Genomic DNA, 25,532 nt, shown 5'->3' with positions numbered 1-25,532 from the left:
ATCAAGAAGTATGCTGCGTTTCGTCACCAATTGTGAAGTAGCAAGGACTGTCAAAATTCTCGCTATACGTTTAAATGCAACTTAAATATGTTGACAGATATTGGAAAGTGATAACTATTTCAACAAATAGATTTATAGTACACTAAATGACGGGCACAATCAATACACTGTGACACCCATGGAACTCGCTATCCGATGGCATACCGAAAGACTATGCTGTTTTAGCGAATTTATTTAAAATATATACATGTATCAAGCAAGAGAAAACTTGACGAAGCACTATAGTAAATCGCCTAGGAATAATCTAATATATAAAATTCTCGTGTCGCGGTGTTTGTTACCAAACTACTCCGAAACGGCTTTACTGATTTTTATGAAATTTTGTGTGCATATCGGGTAGGTCTGAGAATCGGCCAACATCTATTTTTCATACCCCTCAATGGTAAGGGTGACCCATCTCTAAATATTTTATTTTTATTTTTATGACAATTTTTTTATTTTTATTTTCTTATGACTTAGCATTGAAAAATACAAATTCGAATTTTCACGCTTTTACGATCAATCCCTGTTTTTTAATCGCGATTTTAGGGTTACAAGATGGCAATCGAATATAATAATTGTAATACGATAGATTTTCATGTATAGTTCTAGAGATAATGTGTATGGTAAAACAACGTTTACCGAGTCAGCTAGTTATAATATAATAATAATGTAATAAATAATCGGAGCAGTGTGGTCCTGGCATAGTGCGTTTCCCGTGGCGTATCGTAAGAGGCGATTAAGGGAATACAATGGTGGAGGGAAGGGCAGTAGAGTCTTTTTTAAAACATCACCAAAAACTTACTGCGGTTGCCAACCTGCCTGCCAAGCGTGGCAGCTACTAGCAATATCCACTAAGAGGGAGGTCTTTGTTCAGCAGTGAGCAGTTAATGGCTAAAATAAGCTGAAATGATAAACCTGGGTCTCAGAAATAAAGCAGATAGGTACATTATAATTATCTAAAAATAGAATATAGGGACCATTCACTAGTCTCGTGTAAAGGCTCCATTAGAAACTTGGATGCGATGAGCAAATACCAATACTATATGATTTAACAATTTAAAATTATATTAATTTGAACTTTAGCGCGTTACATCAAAGATTATCAGACATAGCGTTGTAATTACGCCGTTTCAATTCCCGAAGTGCGAAGTGATAAGCGCAGGAGAGGGGTCAGGGAACTTTGATGCGAGAGCGGGACGCCTTCCCTTACACCTAAACCTACTTTGTATACACTTAATATCTTAAGTTGGCTTCAATTGGTTACGTTAACAAAGTAACACCTACAGGGCTGGCGGTTTGAACGGCCGGCGTCGAATTTTGTGTCTATATTTTATGAACAAAGCGCATTCCATGGTGCAGCCGCGGTGCGTAGGCTGTGCTGCTAACCCTGTAAGTCCGTGCCGGTGCGTGCGATAAATGTCAGTCAGGAACTAAGGACGAAAATGTGCCACGACTCGTGAAACATCATTCGCGCTTCGGCGGTGGCCACGCGCGGTCGGTGCCTCCGTTGCCGGTTATCACGTAACTTTTAAACATTCGCAACCACAGCCGCCGACCAACATGAGGACCGGAGGGACCCTGGGGGCCCTCCTGCTTCTCCTCATCATCTCGAGCGTGAGGGTAAGTAGATTTCTTTTTAAAACGCCCCCCTCACCACTCGCCCGTGAAAATAAGTTTTACAAAAACTTTTGCACGAACCGCGTTCGAGTTTTGTGTTGTATTTTATTTAACTTAACCGCTGTCTAACTGGCTTAACAGTGGTTCTGTTAACTATTGGTGACTAAAAATAATTGGCAAGTCAATTGTTAGTGACAACGATACCGGTTTCTGCATTACATTTGTTAATAAAAGTTCACGATGTAATCTTTACGCGAGGATTCCTTGCAACCAAGTTTAAGTTACAGCATTGGCATATAACGAACGTGGGCAATTTGGAAACTTCAATTTCTATAATTATAATTATTATATCAGTAATTTATTGTTAGGGTCCTTTTTAATTCGCAGCATATATATATAGCTTTCCATTTATATACATATATGTAATCTATTATTGTATAAATTAATGTATTAATGACCTTAGATAGTGATAGATAATTGTAATATAGAGATATTGATAATTTAATAATGAAATTACTTTGGATATTTCGTCAATGTATATAAAAATAACTAAATAATAATAAATTATTTAGATTTTTTTTTATAATTTTTAATTTTTTTTTTAATTTGATAGGGTAATTAGAGACAATATTTTATATTTATTATATATATATATATATATATATATATATATATATATATATATATATATATATATATTTATAAATTAATTAGTATTTATATAGTTGTTAATTAATTATTGATATATATTAATTATATACAAATTAGTATTGAAATAATTCATAAATAAAATAATATATTAATTCTAATTCAAAAAGTAATTACTTAACTGTATTTTCTTTGCAAATTGTTTTATTTAGTTTTGTTTATTTAATATAATATCTAAATCTTTATAATTATCTGTACATTGGGGATATTTAAAAAAAATGGTTACTACGGATCTTAATAAGAGCGATATATGTATATTCCGAAACAATAATTTTATATCACGCAAAAACTATTTCACTAAATAAAGATTCAGTTTTTACAATTGTATTCCTGAAAGCCTAACTTAAAAACTGGTAGATATTTTATTGGCTGTCCTATTAAAATCCATGCGTACGAAGCAGCGGGCAAAAAGGTAGTTTAACATTATATATATATACCTATATGTACCTTATATATAGTACTATTTAATTAAAGTTATGATATTCATCTTTAACTTTGTTTCTATTAATTAAAAAAATATTAAGAAAAAAAAATTATAGATAACATTTTAAAAATATACATGTTTATATAATTACTAAAATTTGTAATCTATGCTATTATATGTCTGTCAATATCAAATTGACGAGACTTGAACGGTTTTTTTTTGGAATAAGATGAGATTCCCAGACGAGCGAAATGCAATAAACGCTGCATAGTTTTGCGTGTCAAAATATTTCAATTGGATTAGGCAACTTTCTTTTTTAAATTTTTTTTAGAGGCTTTTGTCAGCCTCATCATACCCTAATTTTATAAAATACCTCACATACTTAAAACATTGATACATAAATAATTAATACATAATATCTTAGTAGTCTATTTTTATAAGCTTAGGCAACTTGGTACATAGTCTTATTTCTAATAAAATATTATGTAACAACTGCGTTTTGCTTCGCAAATAAAAAAAATATACAATTTCCTGTTAAAACGAACTATTTACAAAACAATTTGAAGTTATGGTGAAATAATGAAAGTTATCAAAAGGAAATTTTGTACAAAAGTTCTCTGCTTGGGTACTGGCAGTGTCACTCCTAGTAATGTGAGGATTCTAACGGTATTACATATATCTGCTCAGGTAATTGGAAGTTATGGTGAAATAAAGAAAGTCACCAAAGGGAAATTCTGTACAAAAGTCTTTGCTTGAGTACCTCTGTACCATTTGTGTTTCTGCCATGAAGTAGTTATGTCTGAACGGCTGTGTTTTGGTATGAAAGGTGGGATAAGGCAATAAAATTATAGAATACAGAGGCAAAATACTTTAGACCTCAGGAATGGCAATGCATTAGGGGAGTCATAAGTGACACAGTAAACTCGTACTCTATTATATCCCGACATAACCGTGGCCTATAGGAATGAGCAGTACCATTGCTGTTCTTGTCTATAGGCGGCGGTTACCACTCTCCATCAGGTGGATCGTCAGCTTATTTGCTATTCTAAGTTGCATAAAAAACCTTTCAAAACATTATACTACTTTTTTGGACAGTCGTGTAAAATCGTAGTTAAAAGTTAGTATGTAAATAAATTTGCCATGTGGTCCCGACATAGAATAGGTCACCTTTTTATCCATGGGTGTCGTAAGAGGCGACTAAGGGAGGGCGAACGATGAGCAGCAGCGTCCCTCTTAAAACATCTCCAAAGTCTAACTACGGCTACCCATCCGTTTGCTAAGCGTGGCAACTATTGGTAAAACCCACCACGAGGAGGCTTATGCCCAGCAGTGGACAGTTAAAGGCTGATATGATATGATGAAGTAAATAAATAATAGTTAAATTCAATTGCTTATTTCTCCTAAAAGACGCAACAGATTGTGCTACGGGTTTCAATGTTATATAGGCTTTATTTTTTTTTTTTGATGGGTGAAAATGGTATGGTAACCCCGCCTGCGCTAACGGGATACGCTGGCGGAGCACCAGTGAAGGGTGATAGATGAGAATGAAAACAGGCCAGTTAGCCCATCATGATGAATTCATCAGGAATTAACCATGATAGTTTCCAGAGGGAACCGCGAGGAGATCGACCTGCTTGGGTATATTGCTAGCAATGGGATTTTCAGTCTCCATTACTAACAATCCCTTTTCCCCCTATAGGCTTTATTTAGGGAAGGTTATTGAGTAAAATACATTGTAATTAAACTTGTGTATAAGTAGATACATTAAAGAATAAACGACACTAGTGCGAAGCTGGGACGGGTCGCCATTTATTAATAATTGGCTTTTATCCCCGTGACCGGGATATGTTTACTGACCGGGATAAAAAGTAGCTTATATTTTTTTTTATACAACTTAGAATGGCAAACAAGCTGACGGCCCACCTGATGGAAAGTGGTAACCGTCGCCTATAGACATGAGCATGACATAACAGAGTGTACTGTTTCGCCCATGATACCCCCCATGCGTTGCCATTCCTGAGGACTCGGGTGTTATTCCTCCGTACCCAGTAAATTCACGCCATATCCTACCCTTCAAACCGAAACACAGCCATGCAAACACAACTGTTTCACGGTTGAAACACGAATGGGACAGAGGTACCCAAGCAATCGACTTTTGTACAAAGTCTCCCTCTGGTATATTCTTTTTCATTCCATATAGTACATGTGCACTGAATTTCATAGAGATTGATTAAGCCATTAAGATGCTATAAGTTAACAAATAAACAAACAAACTCATTGTCACGTTTATAATATTAGTAAGGATAAATAGTATAACTCATTATAGAACTGATTAATTTTTATTTTTAGTTTGTATTTTGAATAAGATAGATAGATAGATAATTTATTTACATTACTTACAGCACACAAATTATAATAAAAAAAACATACACATAATACACAATAAAAGAGATAAAAGAATGAAAATAAAAAAGCAAAACACAAAAAAACAAAATATATAAACTAACAATCTCCCTTCTTTCCCTTCCTTCATGCGTGTGTCATAGTAACATAAAATGGTCACATCTCAGTTTATTGCTTTGCCCTTAAAAGAGCAAAACACTGATACTCTGCTGTGGCCAAGAGTTAAACACTGATAGAGCAGCAAAACACTGATATTCTGCTGTGGCCTAGAATAAAAGATTTGTTTGCACATAAATCTAGTTTTAGTAAAAAAACTCATCGTTTAATATAATGTTAAGAGAATTATCCACGGCTAAGTAGTTGGATGACAGAATATTTGAGCTTGTTAAAAAAAAAAAAAATAAGTTATCAATGTTTATGGTACATCGTTAAAGAAGAATTTAAAAATTATTACATTACAAAAATGAAAAATAGTTTGTTACCTTTTAAATAGTATGTGAACTATTCTAAGATAGTATATATATATATATATATATATATATATATATATATATATATATATATGCCTATATTTACCGTATGGTCCCACCATAGTATTTTTTTTTATTTTTATTTTTTTATTTATTTATTTTCTCCACAAATTTTACAGAAAGTTACATGAAAAAAATACAACTATATATGTATGGTCAATGTATGTATACAATGGTCTGTAAAACTTGTGGGAGACTGGACCCTAAACTTGATCAGAGATCTGTATCTCAGGAATCTAGGCCCCCAACTCGGACACCACGTACAGCTTGCATTAAGGCTAAAATTAAAATTTGTGAAAATGAATATACAAAACAAAATAAAATGTGTGTGTATTGCTTTTCCATAAATTTATATTTAGTGTAATTATTATAAATAATAATTTATAATAATTTATAATAAATCTGTAGAGAGGTCAATTCTGTACATGAAATATATGTCCAAAATAACTATCAGGGGGTGATTAGTGATCGTTACTGATGCCAAAAATGCAATCACAATTTTTTTTATCTGTCTGCCTGTATGATCGTTATAGAAACAAAAACTACTCGACGGATTTTAACGCAACTTGGTACTATTATTCTATTATCCTGGGCAGGTTATAGTATACTTTTCATCACGCTTCGATCAATAGGAGCAGAGCAGTGAAGGGAAATGTGTCTGTTACATGAAAACCACTGAACCGTGAGGAAGGGCATAGGCTACTTTTTTACGAAAATCGACGGAAACGCGGAGAAAGTCGCGGGGAACAGCTAGTACGTAATAAACGTACATTTATTCAGATTTAGTCTCGCTCTAAGGTAACGGCCGCGTAGCGAAATACATGTAAGTAATATATTTACAATTGCAAATTTCATTAACCATGTTATTTTCATCGTTTTAGTACAATTAAAACTTATGTGTTTTTATGGTTTTAGTTTTTTTTTCTTTTATGAGTAGCTTTTATGGTATTCCGTAACTGGTTGCAGCGATTTATGTGTAATTTATTTTTAATTGTTCCATTTTTGAAACGAATATAATTTTGTTTATTTATTGTTTACATTGTATGTTTTTATTATATGATGTTTACTTAAATAGCTTATAAATATAAATAAATGATTTCTAATATTATTTGCTTCGTTTTGTTGATGCTAATTTATTAAAACTAATTTATAAAAAGCGGTATTTTTATTTCTTCCAATGATGTTGAAACAATAAGTTTTTTTCTTGATGCCTCCAATTATTTCCATTGTAGTTTTTTTTTATTATATAATTTAACTTGAATGTTCTATCAAGCTTAGCTTTAAATTTACTTAAATTAATTAATATTTATTTTCTAAATTTGACGCTTAAAATGGTATTTTATTAAATGCATGTAATTTGGAAGAAATAAAAATACCGCCCTTTAAGAATCAGGTTATATTAGTGATATCGTTGTTTAAAAAAAAAAATAAGCCGATTTTAATGAAGTTTTTTAAAGACTAATAGTACTGTTAAAGGTACGTGTTGATGGATAATAAACCAATTGACGGGGGGAAAGGGGTTGTTAGCAATGGAGTTTAGCAATATCAGGTCGACCTCCATGTGGCTCCCCCTGGAAACCATCGTGAACAATTCTTGTTGAATTCGTCACGATGGGTTAACTGGCCTGCTTCATCCTCAGCTATCATCTTTTACTGGTGCCTCGCCGGTGTATACCGATAGCGCGGGTGGGGTTACCACTCCATTATCACCCATAAAAAAAAGACCAATTGCCGAATCGCATCGTAAACGCATCATAAGTGCAACACTTCATAATGGGCAGCCATTATCAAGTGCACTTTTTTTTTTAAATTTAAGTTAAGTTTTTTATGAGAGAAAATGTTTGAAAAATTGTATCAAAAAGTGAAAACTTTGTGTTAGTATATGCGTGCTTATTCTTGGTGGACAACTAGTTACGTGGAAGTCAATACTAATTTTTCGATTATCAAATAAATTCTCGATTAATTCTAATCCAATTCTGTCTCATACAAGCATTTAACTATCGGTCAAGTGTATATTTTATATAAAATGTACATAGATTCATATCCGTATCGTAAGATAAAAACGATAAAATATATATGCCATCCTAATTATTACTATCCAAATGTCTCGTTTTCAAATATTTGAGCCTTCTTGTATTGTTGACAAGGTTGATTTTCGAAATTATCAATTTAGTGTGTCAGTAAGGCGACGCGCAAACGTAGACATGTCTTGTTACCGATACAAGACAAAATTAGGGCGAGCGCACACAGAGGGACTTTTGTGTGTGAAGAATTAAAATTTTGTCTTCTGAAATTATCACGCGTATGAGAACATACGCGAATTGTGCAATACAATTACATATATACACAAATCTGTCTCCAATTAGGGTAGGCAGAAACATCAATTATAAAATAAATTAAATTACGGCTTTGATATTATTGTTTATAATTTTTATTTGGATAATATTATTTTGATTATTTTAAATAAAAAAAGCTACAATAAATGATATGCCTAATTTGAGCAAACTACGTCGTTCTCACATCAGCTGTCTTATGTCAAATATAAAGTGGAAATGTCGATAAGTTGACATATTTATGTGGGTAACAATTACAGTATATTCGTACTAAATTTCTTATGGGGTGGGTAGAGAGAATTGAGTGTCTCATGCATCCACGTTATCTGAAGACTCTTCGCTCTTTTTCTCTGGCAATATTTTATTCTAGTAATTAATTATACCTTTTTAAACTTTGATCTGTGATCGGATTAAAAAGTGGCCTTAATCCTGCATCGAAAACATTAACTGTAATTTCATGATGTTTCGTTGTGTCGTTAAGACATCAAGAGGCAATAAAGAGAAACAAATTTCACATTTATAATATTATTAAAAATATCAAGATATCAGCCACTAACTGTACATTGCTGAACATAAGCTTCCGCCATGAGGGCGGTTTTGCCAGTAGTTTTACCAGGAGTGACCTTAAATGCGTCGCAGGAAGTCAGGGAATGCAGATGAGTTAGAACGATTCTTTGTGGCGGTCTATGGGAGAGGCCTATGTACAGCAGTAGAAAGGTAATGGTCGAGATGATGGTAAAACATGCTGAATATACATATATATAATAATATAATAATAATATAGCCTTTATTCAGGTAAAATTTTAAAAAACTTAAAATAACTTATTCTAATAATTGTTTCTTACTTATTTTTTTAAGATCTGTTTGCCATTTGGCAGAGGCCTCCTCCAACCGTTTCCACTCTCGCCTAACCTGAACCACTCTGTCCCACATTTTTCCAGCCACTTCCCTGATGTCATCATCCCATCTTATGCAGGGTCTGCCTCTTTTCCGTTTGCCTTCTCTGGGATACCACCTTGTCACTTTCTTACTCCACTTGTCATCTTCTCTGATCATGTGCCCTGCCCATCTCCAATTGAGTCTTTTTATTTTCAAATAAACATATATAAGATATATATTATTATATATATAATAATATGAAATAGTCATCATTGTATATTAGTGTAGTATATGGTCTATTTATATACAAAGCGATATTAAAGTCTGTTCATTCGTTTTTAATTCATAAATTGTCTCAATTGAGAGCTAAAGCCGTGCTTTATACTTAAACCACAAAGGCATTTAATAAATTGATTTATTTGATACGAGACGATTTATGTAATAATCTACTTATAAAAAAGTTCAATTAGTTAAAGTGGTTCATACTCCATTGAATTTATAAATTAGTGCTTTCGAACTTATAAACGGACTTACTAGTCTTTACCCGCGACTCCGTTCGCCTAAGAAAGTAGTGCCACTCAGTCATACTAATAAAAAAAAATCAACGTATCATGTATTGATTGACAGAAATGAAAAATAGGTTATCTTTCTCTTTATACTAAATGATGTATATAAAATTTAAGGAAATGTAAAGTTTTCGAACTTTAATCGGTTAGTTATATAAGTATAATTATGCGACAGGAATATATAAAATAGTCATACATAGTCGATAGTCATATTAATTAATAAATTTTATAACAAATTAAGTACAGAAAATTTTAATTAAATTAAAAAACCGTGTATGGACGTGAAAATAACGTATTTTTTGACAAAAATAAATTTATCATAATCAGACAAAAAAATAATAATAAATGTATTTTATAACAACAACGAAATAGTTTTTATTGTACTCGTATTATCAGTACTTTTTTTTTATAGTAATAATAAAAAAAAAAATGTTTTCATTCGAGAACACGATTCGTTCATATCAAAATGTAACGGAAGTGTTTCTTAAAAGAGAGCACAAGTACGATAATCAATAAGGCTCCTCGCAGATTAAACTACACAAATAAGAATTTGTTGCGGATATTTCTTATTTCTGTTGTTTTGTTTATTTGGATTATTATTAATAATAATTATTAATATTATTTAAAGTATTACTTAAAGCTTATACATTTGAACATCAATCATTCATTGATTTTATGTAAGAATAATTCTTACTAAAATAAGAGTGCGTGTTTGTTATCTTATAGCGCCTTAATGGTTTAACCAATCTATCTAATTTAGTATACTACTACGTACGTACTGTAGAATGGCTAGTTTTTATTCTGGTCAGCACACATATCCGGGTCACGCGGGCGAAGTCGCGGGTAAAAGCTTGTAATATATAATCATGTAATTTTTTTATTTATCATATAGATAACGATATAAAACTTGTATGATTGATTTGCATCGAAACTTGTCTAAAGTATTGTACTCCTTATTAATAAGCACACATGTCGGATAGATAGATAGACTTCAATAAAAAGACAATTAGTCGCAAACAGTGCTTTCTGTATTAGATATGAAGAATTATATAATAAAAAGAAGGGAATAAAGTATATGTATTTTATTATATTTTTGCTGTAATTAAATTTTATGCCGTTATTAAACATATAGAAAACAGAATTATTTATATGTAAAATAATATATAATTTTTTTAAAATAATTTAATTTTTTTTACACCAATATGGCGCATTGTAGCCGCCGAGTGGTCCAACGTGTGAACACACCTGAATGCCTAACTTACACATCTTGGAGACAATTCAATTTATTGTCTTGAGAACGGTAAACTTCCTAAAAGCTTCGATTTTCCGCGATATAGGACCTGAACTGGTGGGGTGCACTAATGGCGGCAATCGGCTACCACACACCATACACCACACACGGGCCCCGCTACGCACGTGCCACCTATTTGTAATGAAATTTCCCTTTCATTTTTTTTTTCGTGACAAGCCCACAGTTTCAAATTGCAATGAATTGTGATTTTTTTCGTGACAAACTTATAGTTTCACTTTTAAATGAATTATCACTTTTTTTTTTATGATAAACCTACAAATTCAAATTGAAAAGAATTGGCATTTTTTTTTTATCATAACGAATACAGACTTTCAAATTGAAATAAATAAATAAGTCAAATCTTAATAAATTTTAGTTTAGACGTTTTTGACGAGCGTTTTTTTCTGTTACAGAGTATTTTGCGTGATAATTAAAAAAAAAATTGATTTCTTTGTAATATTGAATCAAAGTACACACTTAAATATTCTAGAGATCTTAATTGTATAATACCCACTAGGTATATAATTATGATAATTTTAGTCAAGATATATAAGTCACTGACCAAGGGTCAGTCTGTCAATGTATATCTTCGTGACTTCATTATGATTTAAAACAGTTCTAAATAATTAATGTGCCGATAGTAACATTAATAATTATTAATAAAATTAATTATTTATAATAGATATAAATAAATAAGTTACACTAACCTTTGTAATAATAATATATTATACAGAGCCCTCTATCTCCAAATTAAGCCAACTTGAGCTATAGGTAATAGACAAACTGATAGACGTGCTTTTTTTTTTTGCAAATACACAGTATAGATAAAAAAAAATACATGATTAATGCAAATATTCGTATTGTCCAATGTACTTATTTATTTATGTGCTTTTTTATATTCACTTATAGTATAGATATTAGGTTATAACAAAAATGTCCACAGGTGGACTTATCCCTTAAAAGGATTTCTTCCAGTCAACCTTGAGAACCCAAAAGAAGAAAGTGTCTATAGGATTTGTATATAAAGCATAACGTATATAGTTCAGAAATATTACAATAAATAATAAATTATTATATGATAATAATGATTAAAAAACTAAACTGCCACTCTTTCTGAGTGGTGTCTTTTACCTATTTGGGGAAATAAAAAAAAAAAGTGTCGTATTTAACTTGTAATTCGTTATGAGTTTGTATTGCGAATCGGATGGGTCGTTTTTCATATCTCCACTAACGTCTGAAAACTATAATGAATTCACTAGCAACAAATCAGAGATATGCCAGAGACAGTCTCATTTGGTAGCTAATTGAGTGCGTCGACCGAAAATCATAATTTATGACGTAATCCTGTTTGTTATTGTTCTTGCGTCAAATGTGAATTTTAAATATGACCAAGTCAGTTTACGTATATTATAAATTTTAATTTTGTTTGTAGTAGATACATAAGATGTTAATAGGCTATTTTTAGTCAATTCAAAAAGGTGAAGGTTGCCAATTGAACTTGTTTTTTTTTAGGTCATATAAAGACGTGAATCTTCAAGTTCTGCAAGCCGATTTTTATGACTGTTTACAATCATTTTAGTATTATAATTTCGTAGTATAATAAGTAAAAATTAAAATATTTATGCTCATGACTATAATCTTTAAGACATAAATTGTGCCTATTACATACATACATATATGTGTATTGTAATATATATATATATATATATATAATCATCTTCCTACCCTTATCCCAATCATTTGGGGTCGGCGTAATATGATTTTATCCATATTACAAAAATATTTGGTTTTTAGTTTTACGACCGGCCAAAAGAGAGTAGTGCGTAAAAGAGTAACAAACATCCTAGATGGATGTTCATAATAAATTTTTGCATTAAATATATCAATAGTATTCTGCAAATAAGTATTTATAGTGTAATACTTATTAGTTATAAGACATATTTTATATATGTTTTTATGTTACAAGATAATGTGCATGATGAAGAATTTAGTGAGTTTGGTAATCCGGAAAAGAGTTTATATCTGTGTTGCGGTATGCCCAGCTACCTGTGTATTCCGGAACACAGTGCGCTACTATCGCCGTTACTGTTTGCTGATACCAATCCGGATATTACTACAAATACAATATTAAACAAGTATACGGCTCGCCTGTACGAATGTACAGAGAAATAATCAATCAATGATTTATTTGCACAAACTTAATTACAGTTACAAATTCGACGTTACAAAGGATTTAATATTGTTTTGTAATCCATGAACGTACTAATATCACTGCATAATTTCCAAATAGTTTATATATTACGGTTTTAATAATCGCCATTTTAATATCGTCATCAAATTTAATATCATTTTAAATTCAATCAAATTATTCATTAAATTTCATATTAATGGTAGCTTTAAAGATTTATTTAAATTTATTTCCATATAGTAATGAGCTTAATTTTATTTATGCTTTTAACTTTGGTGAAATAACCTACTGCTGGACACGGAGTTCAATGTGATAGAAGGATTCGTGCTCACTATTAAAATGGTGATCATCCGGGTCGATTTAGGCCAGTGTTACCTTTTTAGGCATGGACTCCTTAGAAATAAGGCACGATTCTCAAAGACCCAATTTTGAATAAATTTCGGACCATTTATTTTAGTATTTATCAATGTAAAAAACACTATTTTTAAAATACTAGATTTTAGTTCGCTACTTCTTATGCGTGGATTTCAGAAGTAGGAAAACTAAATATAAATTAAACACTACTAGATAGTGTAAATAATACATAGAGCAAATTTTGACCTCATTTTGATCAGATCTTTAGGAATACATCTGTGAAAAGCGCATTCTATTAGGTTTTAGTTTATTAACATTTTTAAAAATTAAAAATTTCTAAATGATATTGTTTTGGCATCTTATGGCCTTCATAAGGCCTCTTGTATTAATATTTTTTAATATGTCCCTCATACTGACTGTTTAATTTGAATTTTTATTACATTAGTAAAATACGTTACTACATAGAGAAAATATTATAGTATTTAAAAAAAGTAACCGACTGTAATTATGGTAAAACGAGTTATTTTAATAAACTTTTTGTGGGACCAATCTGTTAGTATATCTTTTCAAAAAATCTAGTGTACAATTGACGAAGTTATGGGGTAGTAAACATAAAAAAATACAACCGAATTGAAAATCTCTTTATTTTGAAGTCAGTTGAAAATGATTTAGTTTCACATTCAACGAAAGTATGTTTTTTTTTGGTGGATGAAAATGGAATGGTAACCCCGCCTGCGCTAACGGGATATGCTGGCGGAGCACCAGTGAAGGGTGATAGATGAGAATGAAAACAGGCCAGTTAGCCCATCATGATAAATTCATCAGGAATTAAACATGATAGTTTCTAGGGAGAACCGCGAGGAGGTCGACCTGGTTAGGTATATTGCTAGCAATAGGATTCTCAGTCTCTATTACTAACAATCCCTTTCCCCCCAACGAAAGTATGTTAGGTACTTACATACTGTTCTTAAATAATCAAATTAAAACATTTTGTATGGTCATCATTTGATTATCTTATTTATTTACATGCGGGCATTGTCCTCTCGTGTTTACGTCTGTTTCTGCCGCCGAGTAGCCGTGCTCGCGTGGCTTTTACAGTCTGTTATATGGCAGTGAAATTTCAGAGTATAGAGGCGTAACATCTTTGTTGTCAGGAGTACTAAGCACTGTAGGTACTATTAGAGTCATAACCTCTTTTGTTATGTCCATGGTGCTGATTGTATCTATAGGTAACGGTTATCACTTTCCATCAAGTAGTTAAGTTAGTTGGTTTTCGCCTTTTAAGGTCTCATCGAAAAGATCTGAAGATAACATTCTTTTAATGCTTCATTCAGTTACTTGAAGAACTTTTCTTACTTTCTTCTTTTTCTCTCTGTTTTTGCTCTTTTCCTATATCTGTTTGGGGTTGGCGTTAATATGTTTTCTCCTTCCATTCATTTTTATTTGCAATCATCTTAGTCACTCCCTTTCTAGCCATATCATCTCTCACACAATCAGTCTTTCTATTTTTTTGGGTCGTTTTCTGCATTTATAACCGTCTGCAATCATAAGTAATATTTTTCGTAGCATATTCTCTTCTTCCCTGTGCATCACATGCGTACCTATACCACAACAAACGACTTCTCAATTTCTCCAGTGATAGAGAAATTGAGAGAACTTCCTTTTATGCACCCATTCTTGATTCTACCCATTCTTATCACACTACGCGTTCACCTCAATTTTTTTGGACAGCCTTAACAAAGAGATATGTTTTATTTATTTATTCATTAGTACAAATATGTGTATATGGCGGACTTAATGCTGAAAGCATTCTCTCCCAGTCAACCATAGGGAAGTGTCAGAATACTCGAATGCGGTACTAGTAATTATTGATATACATACATACTAAAATTACTTATATAAACGGATAAATATATATAAATAACAAATATACTTACACATATATATATACGAAATTGAGAATAATATAAAGTACTTACTGCTCGGATAAAGTAAAAAAGTGAGCATGAACGTTTATGTTGATACTTCTTAGTGATAGATTTGTACTATACGATTAGTTTATACCCGCAATTTCGTCCGTCACTTTGAAAGCAGGAAAACTAAATATAGCAATAAAACATTCTCAAAAATTTTAAGAGCCACCATCATGCATATAAGTGTAAAAACCGTATTTAACTTGGTGCAATAATTTCTGCATATAATAGCAGAATAAATATATAAATAGAAAACAAAATTAACAATTATTATTTTGTATCCTTCTACATGATTTTTATTAAATGTGATTTACAGGCATCGTCCTGTCATAACTTTATTATTTGTATTATAAATAGAATAATAATTATATGGTTGACATACATTCGTGCATATTCTTTGTTTTAAATTCAATAACAAATTAATAATAGCAGTTAGTCATAGTAATATTATCAAACGCACATTTGTGTTCATTTTTCTGAGAACATTGTAATTTGATGCCATTAGAATTTAAAGAAATAGCAAATTGCATCATTGCATCGGGTGAGGTATCGAAAGGAATTCTCAGTTATGCAGCTGTCATTATTAGAATATTTTAGAAGCATTCGAATATGTGAACAATATTGTAAGACGTAATAATGTGTTAATTAACAAGTTCTAAACTATTCCATGTAGGTCCCGGCATAGAATGGACCATCCCTTCCTTTCCCGTGTGTGTGTCGTAAGAGACGATTAAGGGAGCTTATGGTGCAGGGGTGGGCAGCAGCGTCCTTCTTAAAACATTTCTAAAAGCTTAACTGCAGTTGCCAACCCGCCTGCCAAGCGTGGCAACGACTAGCAAAACTCCCCTTATGGGGAAGGCTTATGTCCAGCAGTGGACAGTTAACGGCTGAAATAATAATTTAGACTATTTGTTAACCTGGCAAATGTTATTTTATAAATAATACTGGTATTTGTTTATAAAATTTCATTGTTTTTAGTTGAGCATTGCGACACGTGATTTTAATATATTAAGACAGTATTAATTAACAATTATTAATCTTGTATTAATAATACTAAATGCTTGAGGGATGGGCAGCAGCATCTCTCTTCAATCATCATCATCATATCAGCCTTTAACTGTCCAGTGTTGAACACAGACCTCTCCCATAAGGGGTGTTTTGCCAGTACTTGCCATGTTTGGCAGGCGGGTTAGCGACCGCAATTAGGCTTTTAGAGATATTTAAGGAGGAACTATGCTGTCCAGTCCTTCTTCCATTAAGTTCCTTTAGTCGTCTCTTAAGACAGGATTCTATGTTAGGACCACACTGCAATTTTATGTTTCAATATTTAATTTTTTCCTCTTTTTCTGCCATACAAAACTTCTAATACAAACAACCATACTCAAGAACAAATGTATTGCGCGGGTATCGAAACCACAACCATAAGAAGGTGTAGCGACGTTTTAAACCGGAACACCATCAACGTGACAAACGTTGACTTTTTTAATGGATGACAATGGAAAGGTATCTCCTTCTGTTCTATTGGTATACGCTGACGGGGTACCAGTGAGTAATGATAGATGATGAAATCAGGAATGAATGGAAGCAGATCCGCTGGTCGTGAGGAGTCACTAAGAATTAACCACTACAGTTTCCAAGGGGGTTTCCGCTTGAAAATCGTCTTGACCGGGTCAGCGTTAGTTAGCTGCTTATGAATCTGTCTTTGTCTCTTATAAGACCTAATAGTTTGTTTTTTTATTGTTGAAAACGGTATGGTAACCCCGCCTGTGCTAACGGGATACGATGGTGGAGTACCAGTGAAGAGTGATAGATTAGAATGAAAACAGGTCAGTTAGCTCATCATGATGAAATTATCAGGAATTAACCATGATAGTTTCCAGGGGGAACGGCGACGAGGTCGACTTAGTCGGGTGTATTGCTAACAATGGGATTCTCAGTCTTCATTACTAACAATCCCTTTCCCCCCAGACCTAATAGTTAGGACTTACGATGCCCGTTAGCTTCTGAAACCTGGCCAGATGGCTCGGTATAAGGTTTTATTTCGAGTTTTCCTTCTCTTAGAATGCGTCAGCAAACAACAATTCCACGAGTGTAAAGTAAAATGTACCGATAATTGACAAGATTGCAGTGAAAGCGTTTATCAATTTTATCTAATCTCGAGTTAGCAAACAGCATATAGGTATACGTGAAGCATATATTATAGTCTATTATGATATTTATTTATCTTTATGCCTAGTCCCAGACGAGGTAGCAAGGAGATAAACGTGTACTATGTGGATCATGCCGTGTTGCCATGTGTTGTTGCTGTTCATCTTTCAACCATTAAATTACCCTTCTCCGCCAGCGTCAGCCGATAGCACGAGCGGGGTTATTTCCCATTCTATTGTCATTAATAAAAAAAACCATTAACAGATACACACAACCAGGGGAAAGTATTCTAGGTTAGTAGTAGTAGGAGGGTTGGCCTATTCTAGGATTATATATATATATATATATATATATATATATATATATATATATATTTACATGACGTATTAATTGATGAATTATTTGTTTAATGGCATATATTATTACATGTGTAAGACTTTTTAGGTATAAAATGTCAATAAATACTTCGATAACGATAAAAAAATTTTTGGTTGACGCGTTTTTTCCCAAACAAAATTTTTAATTTTCTTTTAATATAGACGAAATTTTGTAAGTGTAACATTAAAAATAACAGTTTCAGTAATAAAAGTTATTAATTACAAGATTAAACAGCTCGCCATTTTGAGAAAATATAGGCGGTTTTTCGTAAAGCATTTGCAAGATGCTATTGATCTAAGATATATACATGTATCAGTCAAGACAACTCGAATTCGATGTTCACTAAAATCTCAAATTTTTTGTCTAATTTACGTACTATTCTATTTTAATTTTTTAAAACGAAATATTAAAAAAAATTAAAACTATGTTAAAATTTGGGCAATTTTGGGAGACGTTATGTACCGATACGATATTACGAGTATAATCTTCAATAAAAGAGCATATTTCTTTTTAAAAGACCGGTAGCAACTCTAATATTGCAGGTGCACATTGGCGGTTGTAGTCACTTACTTACTAATCAGATGAGCCGGATATTCGTTTGCCCCCTGTGTTATAAAAAAATACATTATCTGCAGGCATTTGATTTGTAAAACATTTCATATGTAAACGCACCTTTATTTTATTTATACATTCTTGACCTCATCAAAATCTACGTTGGTATATGTACGTCTTTATCGGGGTTATCACATGTTTCCTGACAACTAGATACCCAGACTAAATATAAAGCCAACAATTATAAGATTTTTTGTCTCTCTTAGTTATATAGGGTTAACGGTTAAGCGTGAACAGGACCGTGACGTGACAAGGATGCGCCCACCTTTTTAGCAAACATTTAATCTTGATAAGAAACAGGTTATTAGTTGTCATGTTTAAACATCGATATTGTGTATTATAAAATAATTTTATTGGTATTAAAATTTTATATAAACCACTGCCTTATCTGTCACTGTAATAAAAAAAAAATGTATATTCTTAATCTATTTAAAAAAACATCGATGAGGAAGTAACGTAGATAAAGAATAAAACCCATTTCTCTATCTATCAAAGAAAACATTCGAGCTTAAGGAATATATAGCAATTAATGAATTTATTTAGTCAGCCTTTTAGAGACTCCTTTTACTTATATTTTTCAATAGTTTTTATTGAGATTTTTGAATCCATTTATTTATAATGCAACAATTTACTGATTATTATATATATTTTTTTAATCCTGACTAATTTTTAAAATCACTATTAAGAGTGAGTTTTTATGAAAATTTAAAGTCAGTTTGATAATGATTGCACAACTGTTTTTTTTTTTTAATATATACGAAGAGAAACTAAATTATAATGCCGGACTTGTAACCCGCCTACTGTGTATATAAATTGATAAATTTGATAACAATACTATTTGATTAGAAATAAGAGTATATTGTTCTATTTTAGGATTATATTTGTTATTACTTATATCTATTATTGACCTCGTTTTTACAATTGTAATATTCATGAGTCGTTTTTTATTGTTTTTTTTTTTAAACATTTAAGTAGGTACTACATTAACGTCGTCAGTATCATAGGAACGTCGTCGCATGGACCCAGTTTTATACATCTTTTTTTATAATCTTTTTTAATTATACATAAAATATATAATTTTATCGATCAATGTTGTCTTTAATGAATTAAACTAAGTTTAAATTAGGTTATTTAGTGCTTACTTATAAATCATTTTTGGGGCACTGATATTATATGGCCAAGGCTGACCCAAAAACAGTCAGACGGGTCAAAATATGTATTAAATCTAATTATGGTCTGATATTAAAGAATTTAGTTTATTATTTCTCAACCTAGTATTATTATTAGTATTATATATTAAATCACATCATCTTACTAATACAAAAAAAAAAAAAACTTTTATTATGAAATAAAACTATTGTTTTCTTTCTCTTAATATTGGGGATCTAAGATATTTTTACGAAATGGCAAACAATCTCATGGTTCTGATGGTAAGTGGTCACCGTCGCCTCATTTCAGATATGAACAGTACCATGAAATTAACATAGTATCTCTCATACGTACATTCATTCATATTAGTCGTTAACTGTCCACTGCTGAACATAAGCTTCCTCATGGTGAGAGGTTATGCTAGTAGTTGGCAAGCTTAATAGGCGGGTCAGTAACAGCAGTTAGGGTTTGGTAATGTTTAAATAGGGACGCTGCTGCTCAAACCTTTTATACAGGGAGGAAGGAAGGGATTGTTAGTAATGTGGACTGCTAGTCCCATCACTAGGAATATACTCTGTTAGGTCGAACTCCACGTGGTCCCCTTTGGAAACCATTGTGCTGAATTCCAGGTGTATTCATCACGATGGGCTAACTATTCTACCTTTCCATTCTGACGTATCACCCCTCACTGGTGCCCCGCCAGCGTATACTGTTTTTTTTATAGGTGATAATGAAATAGTGACCCCACCCGTGCTATCGGTTTACGCTGATAGGGCACCAGTGAAGGATGATAGATGAGGATGAAACAGGTCAGTTAGCCCATCGTGATGAATTCAACGAGAATTGTTCATGATGGATTCCAGGAGGAACCACGCGGACGTTGACCTTTTATATATAGGGCATATTGCTAGCAATAGGGCTGTCAAACTCCATTGCTAACAATCGCTTCCCCCAAACGTATACCGTTAGCGCAGGCGGAGTTACCATTCTATTATCATCTATTAAAAAAAAAAAAACCTCTCATGTGTTGTTATTTAATTATAAATAGACTAGTAATAATTATTATATAAAAATTATGTAGTAATATATGATCATATTTATTTAAATATTGCATAATAAAACTATTATACAAGTGTATAAACGCAAATATTGTTCATCTGAGATAGACTTTGTACAAAAGCCGTTTGCTTGGGTATCTCTATCCTATTCGTGTTTCTACCGGGAAACAGTTGTGTTTGCATGGCTGTGTTTCAGTTTGAAGGTGGGATATAGCAGTGAAATTACAGAGTAAAGCAGCATAACACTTTAATCTAGTCTTAATATGGAAAAAGGTTACCGTCGCCTTTAGACCCGATTAATACCATGGACATAACAGAGTATACTGTGTCGCCAAGGACTAAGGTGTTTCTTGGGTCTGCTTCTGTCCTCTGTAATTTCACTGTCATATCAAACCGAGGTATGTAAACACAATTGCTTTACAGCAGAAACTTGAATGGGACAGAGGTAGGCAAGTAAACGACTTTTTTTTTAATGGATGATAATGGAATGGTAATCCCACCCGCGCTATCGGTATACACCGGCGGGGCACCAGTGAAGGACGGTAGATGAGGATGAAGTAGGTCAGTTAGCCCATCGTGACGAATTCAACAAGAATTGTTCACGGTGGTTTCCAGGGGGAACCACGTGGCGGTTGACCTAATAAGGCATATTGCTAGCAGTGGGGCTGTCAAACTCCATTGCTAACAATCCCTTTCCCCCCATACCTAATCACTTGTAAACTTCAAGTAATAACAACGCGACCGTACCTATACAATTATCATGCATCTTCAGTGAATTTTAAAACATTATCTGCCGAACAGTAGTCGCTGTTATTAGCTCCGTTAACCCCTCTTAAGATTATGTACCAACTGTGCATAAAGCAAGAGGCTTAAATCACAACATCGTGTATATCAACAGGCTCTAGAACAATTAAAATGGATTTTGTAATCTCCATTCATTAGTTAGGTGAATTAGGTAGCATTAGGTAGCATTCGCGAGCGGATATTAGGAGGTTATCATAACTGTTTCACATTAGCTCAGATCTACATACTGCTTGTTGCAAGATAATTGTATATAAAAAAAATATATATACATAAATATATATTAACAATATATGATTTTTTTTTGGAGGTTTGTTATCTGTCCAGTTTATCACTAGTGACCCAACCCGTCACGACTTGCACAATACTTATTGTTGATAACAATGCCAATTTGCTTATTATAATGTAAAATGTTTGTGGTTTATTAAAAATATACATATATACATAAATCATAATATTTAATGAGAGATGCAAAACGACACTTATTAATGTTATTGTTAGTTATTTTAAATTGTCGCGAATCAATGTTTTTTTTTATGTGTGTCCGGCTGATTTTATTAATTCTCGTGTTAGAGAGATATCAGTTGACATAACAACTGATGCTGATATGAAACAGGAATCCATAAAAATCATGTTTCAAAATTAATCCCGATTACGTATGTTGATATACATTTCATACACGCTGATTATTGAAATCACTCAACTGATTTTAATCGTATTTTGTATATGTGAATTCTTCGCTCCAACGTGAGAGATATGCTAGTTTTTAATCAACGAAATTTTCTTTTCTTCTTTCTTGCCGGGATGGTTAGATCGCCTTGGTATGAGCCACTTTACCCCAGCTTCAACTTCGGGGAGAATTACCCCCGGGTTTGAGCTCTATATTATATGTATATTCCTGGTAAAAAATGGATCCGCCAGATGGCGGTACGGGGTAAATTAACATTTGCCGGTTTAGCTAATTGTATTACGAATTTTTTTAATTGTCTGAATGAAGAATGCCAATTCTATTTTTTTTTTTTATATTAACAATTATATTTTGCCATGTTTATAAGATCGTCATACTTTGAGGGAATTATTGGGCTCAATTTGGAAGCAGTCGCCTAAAATTATCACAACAATGTCCCGAATTCTATGTGGGAACAATGATAAGACTGTGATAACGTGTGACATACATACAGACGACAATATTGCATAATGCAGGTGCAATGGATGCATCGTTCATTACGCACTGCCTTCAAATTTACTAATATTATAAACTAACTGTTTTCCACGGCTTTGTCAGCGTGAATCAGTACATAAGGTAATCTATGTGTTCAGTTAGGATATAACCTATTCGTGAACCAAATTTCATCCAAACCTAATTAGCAGTTTAAGCGTGATTAAGAAATATACAAACATGTATAAAAACTTTCACATTTATAATATTAGTTTTCTTGGTTTGTATAGAGTACTCGGGATAGATTGATTCCTGCCGCTGATTTTCAGCACCGTACAACTCGTCACAAGCTAAAGTTCCATCCCAAATATCTGGATAAATGGCGGTCCTCCACCGTGCATTTTTCAAGGCACTTTCTCCCATGAACACATACCATCATTTGGAATCAACTTCCAACAGCAGTATTTCCGAAGCGATACGACATCATAACGTTCAAGAAAAGAGCATATTCTCTTTTAAGAGACCGACAGCGCACTGGCAATGCCTCTGGTATTACGGGTGATCGTGGGCGACGGTAGTCACTTACCATCAGGTGAGCCGCATGCTAGTTTGCCCCCTGTTATAATATATAATCTATAATTCTGTCTTAAACTTTAGTTCTCGAAGGTGAAGTATAGTACTTAGCATATATTATCAATAAATATGTTTGGTGAAATGTTTGTACGCTAAGTATTACGTTTAACATGCAGCTCAAAATCAATGGAGCCGACTGATTGGCGAGATCTCACATAACATACAAACTAAGAAGGTTTACAGATCAACTGTAGAGATTGTGTGCAAAATGGAAACGTTTGTAGACAGCTTTGAGCTGTGGATTTAACGTTTATACTAAATGTGGATTTAACGTTTATACTCGTGTAATAGAACTGCATATAGAGATGTTGCTATTGCATGTAGTTTATCTTTTTAGTCGTCCTCCGTGGCGCAGCGGTCAACATGCCTGCCTGCGACGTGGAGGCCCTGGGTTCGATCCCCGGCCAGGTCATGATGGAAAACGATCTTTTCCTGATTGGCCTTGGTCTTGGATGTTTATCTATATATGTATCTATTATAAATATAGTATCGTTGAGTTAGTATCCCATAACACAAGTCTCGAACTTACTTTGGGGCTAGCTCAATCTGTGTGATTTGTCCGTATATATATATATTTATATTTATATTTATTTATTTATATCTTTAACAATATGCACGTGAGTAATGTGTCGTATTTGTTTGTACCTTGCCTCTGGCTCCTTAATCGCTCATTCAATCATTAAGAAGTTTGGCATACACTAGTATTTGTTTTTTATGGGTGAAAATGGTATGTTAACCCCGCCTGCGCTAACGGGATACGCTGGCGGGGCACCAGTGAAGGGTGATAGATGAGAATGAAAACAGGCCAGTTAGCCCATTACGATGAATTCATCAGGAATTAACCATGATAGTTTTCAGGGAGAATCGCGAGGTCGACCTGGTTGGATATATTGCTAGTAATGGGATTCTCAGTCTCCATTACTAACAATCCCTTTCCCCCCGTCATACACTAGTATTTGGAACGGAAAAGAATATTAAGGATATTATATTAGGCTCACGTTTTTAATCCGCTGATTTAAGTTATCGGGGGCATGCGGACGAGGTCAAATAATAGGTATACATGTTTTATAATTATGATTATTGCAAAGATTCTTTCAAAATTTTTTCTATGATCCCCTTAGCCGTGTGGTCCCGGGCATAGAGTGGGCTACCGAGGAATGGATATCACCAAAGTCTAACTACGGTTGCCAGGCTGCTTGCGAAGCATGGCAACTGCTGGCAATATCCCTTACCCCCCCCCCCCCCCCTAAAGTTAGGTCTGTGTTCAGCAGTAGACAGAAAACGGTTTGATTTGATTTGACAATGATTTATGATCCCAGGTTCAAATCTCAGCTGGTCATTTTACTAGAGGGAGACTTTGTACAAAAGTCGATTGATTAAGTACCTCTGTCCCATTCGTGTTTCAACCGTAAAGCAGTTGTGTTTGCATGGCTGTGTTTCGGTTTGAACGGTGGGATATAGCGTGAATTTACTGTGTACGGAGGAATAACACCTGAGTCCTCAGGAATGGCAACGCATGGGGGGTATCATGGGCGAAACAGTATACTCTGTTATGTCCATGGTACTGCTCATATCTATAGGCGACGGTTACCACTTTCCATCAGGTGGGCCTTCAGCTTGTTTGCCATTTTAAGTAGTATAAAAAAAAATTCGGAACGATCTTTTATAAATTTATTTTGTATCTTAAATATTCGCTAATATTTTAAAGATATATTCACCATTATCATTCCATCTGTTAACTGTCCACTGCTGAACATAAGCCTTCCCCATAAGGAGAGTTTTGCCAGTTGCCACGTTTGGTAGGCAGGTTGGCAACCGCAGTTAGGCTTTTAGAGATATTTTAAGAGAGACGTTACTGCCCATCTCTCTACCGTAAAGTTCCTTTAGTCGCCTCTTATGACTTCTACAGGAAAAGAAGGGGTGGCCTATTCTATACTGGGATTATACGAGAAAGATATATTATTATATATAAAAAGTATAATTGACTAATTATATAGTAAGAATATAATGTAATGCAGCGTAGTCACGTCTTTAGGTATGTCCGATGTATTTTAATCGCTTATTCCATATCAATACTTTGATTATTTTAATGTCACCAAATGCAGAGATCAAAGCTATCTTAGTTACATAGTTATTTATTTAATGATTGCTTTATATGTTTGTACCTATGTTGTAAAATACTTCTCAATAACTTTATAGAAATTTTATCTTAAACGTTGTGTATGACAAATTGATAAAACATGATTTATTCCAATGAAATTTTTGTTAATTTTTACGTAAATTTTT

The 25,532-nt window shown here is 33.1% G+C and overlaps 1 protein-coding gene across 11 annotated transcripts in view; it reads left to right on the top strand.

Moving 5' to 3' along the window:
* Positions 1-1,480: 1,480 nt before the first annotated feature.
* Positions 1,481-25,532, top strand: part of LOC113516875 (basement membrane-specific heparan sulfate proteoglycan core protein) — a 279,082-nt gene continuing 255,030 nt past the window's right edge. For 6 of the 11 annotated variants that reach the window (XM_052896552.1, XM_052896549.1, XM_052896551.1 and 3 more), the window contains exon 1: positions 1,495-1,662. In XM_052896552.1, coding sequence (XP_052752512.1) covers positions 1,603-1,662 — 60 coding nt within the window. In that variant the 5' untranslated portion in view covers positions 1,495-1,602. Of the gene's footprint in view, positions 1,663-25,532 lie in introns of all 11 variants that reach the window. The other 5 variants (XM_031911661.2, XM_052896557.1, XM_052896556.1 and 2 more) reach the window with 2 other exon arrangements.

Source organism: Galleria mellonella, unplaced genomic scaffold (genome assembly GCF_026898425.1).
Source record: "Galleria mellonella isolate WM207_F2 unplaced genomic scaffold, CSIRO_AGI_GalMel_v1 utg33, whole genome shotgun sequence".
NCBI lineage: Eukaryota > Metazoa > Arthropoda > Insecta > Lepidoptera > Pyralidae > Galleria > Galleria mellonella.
The sequence above is the reverse complement of the archived record's forward strand: the minus strand, read 5'-3'. Positions and strand labels throughout refer to the sequence as shown.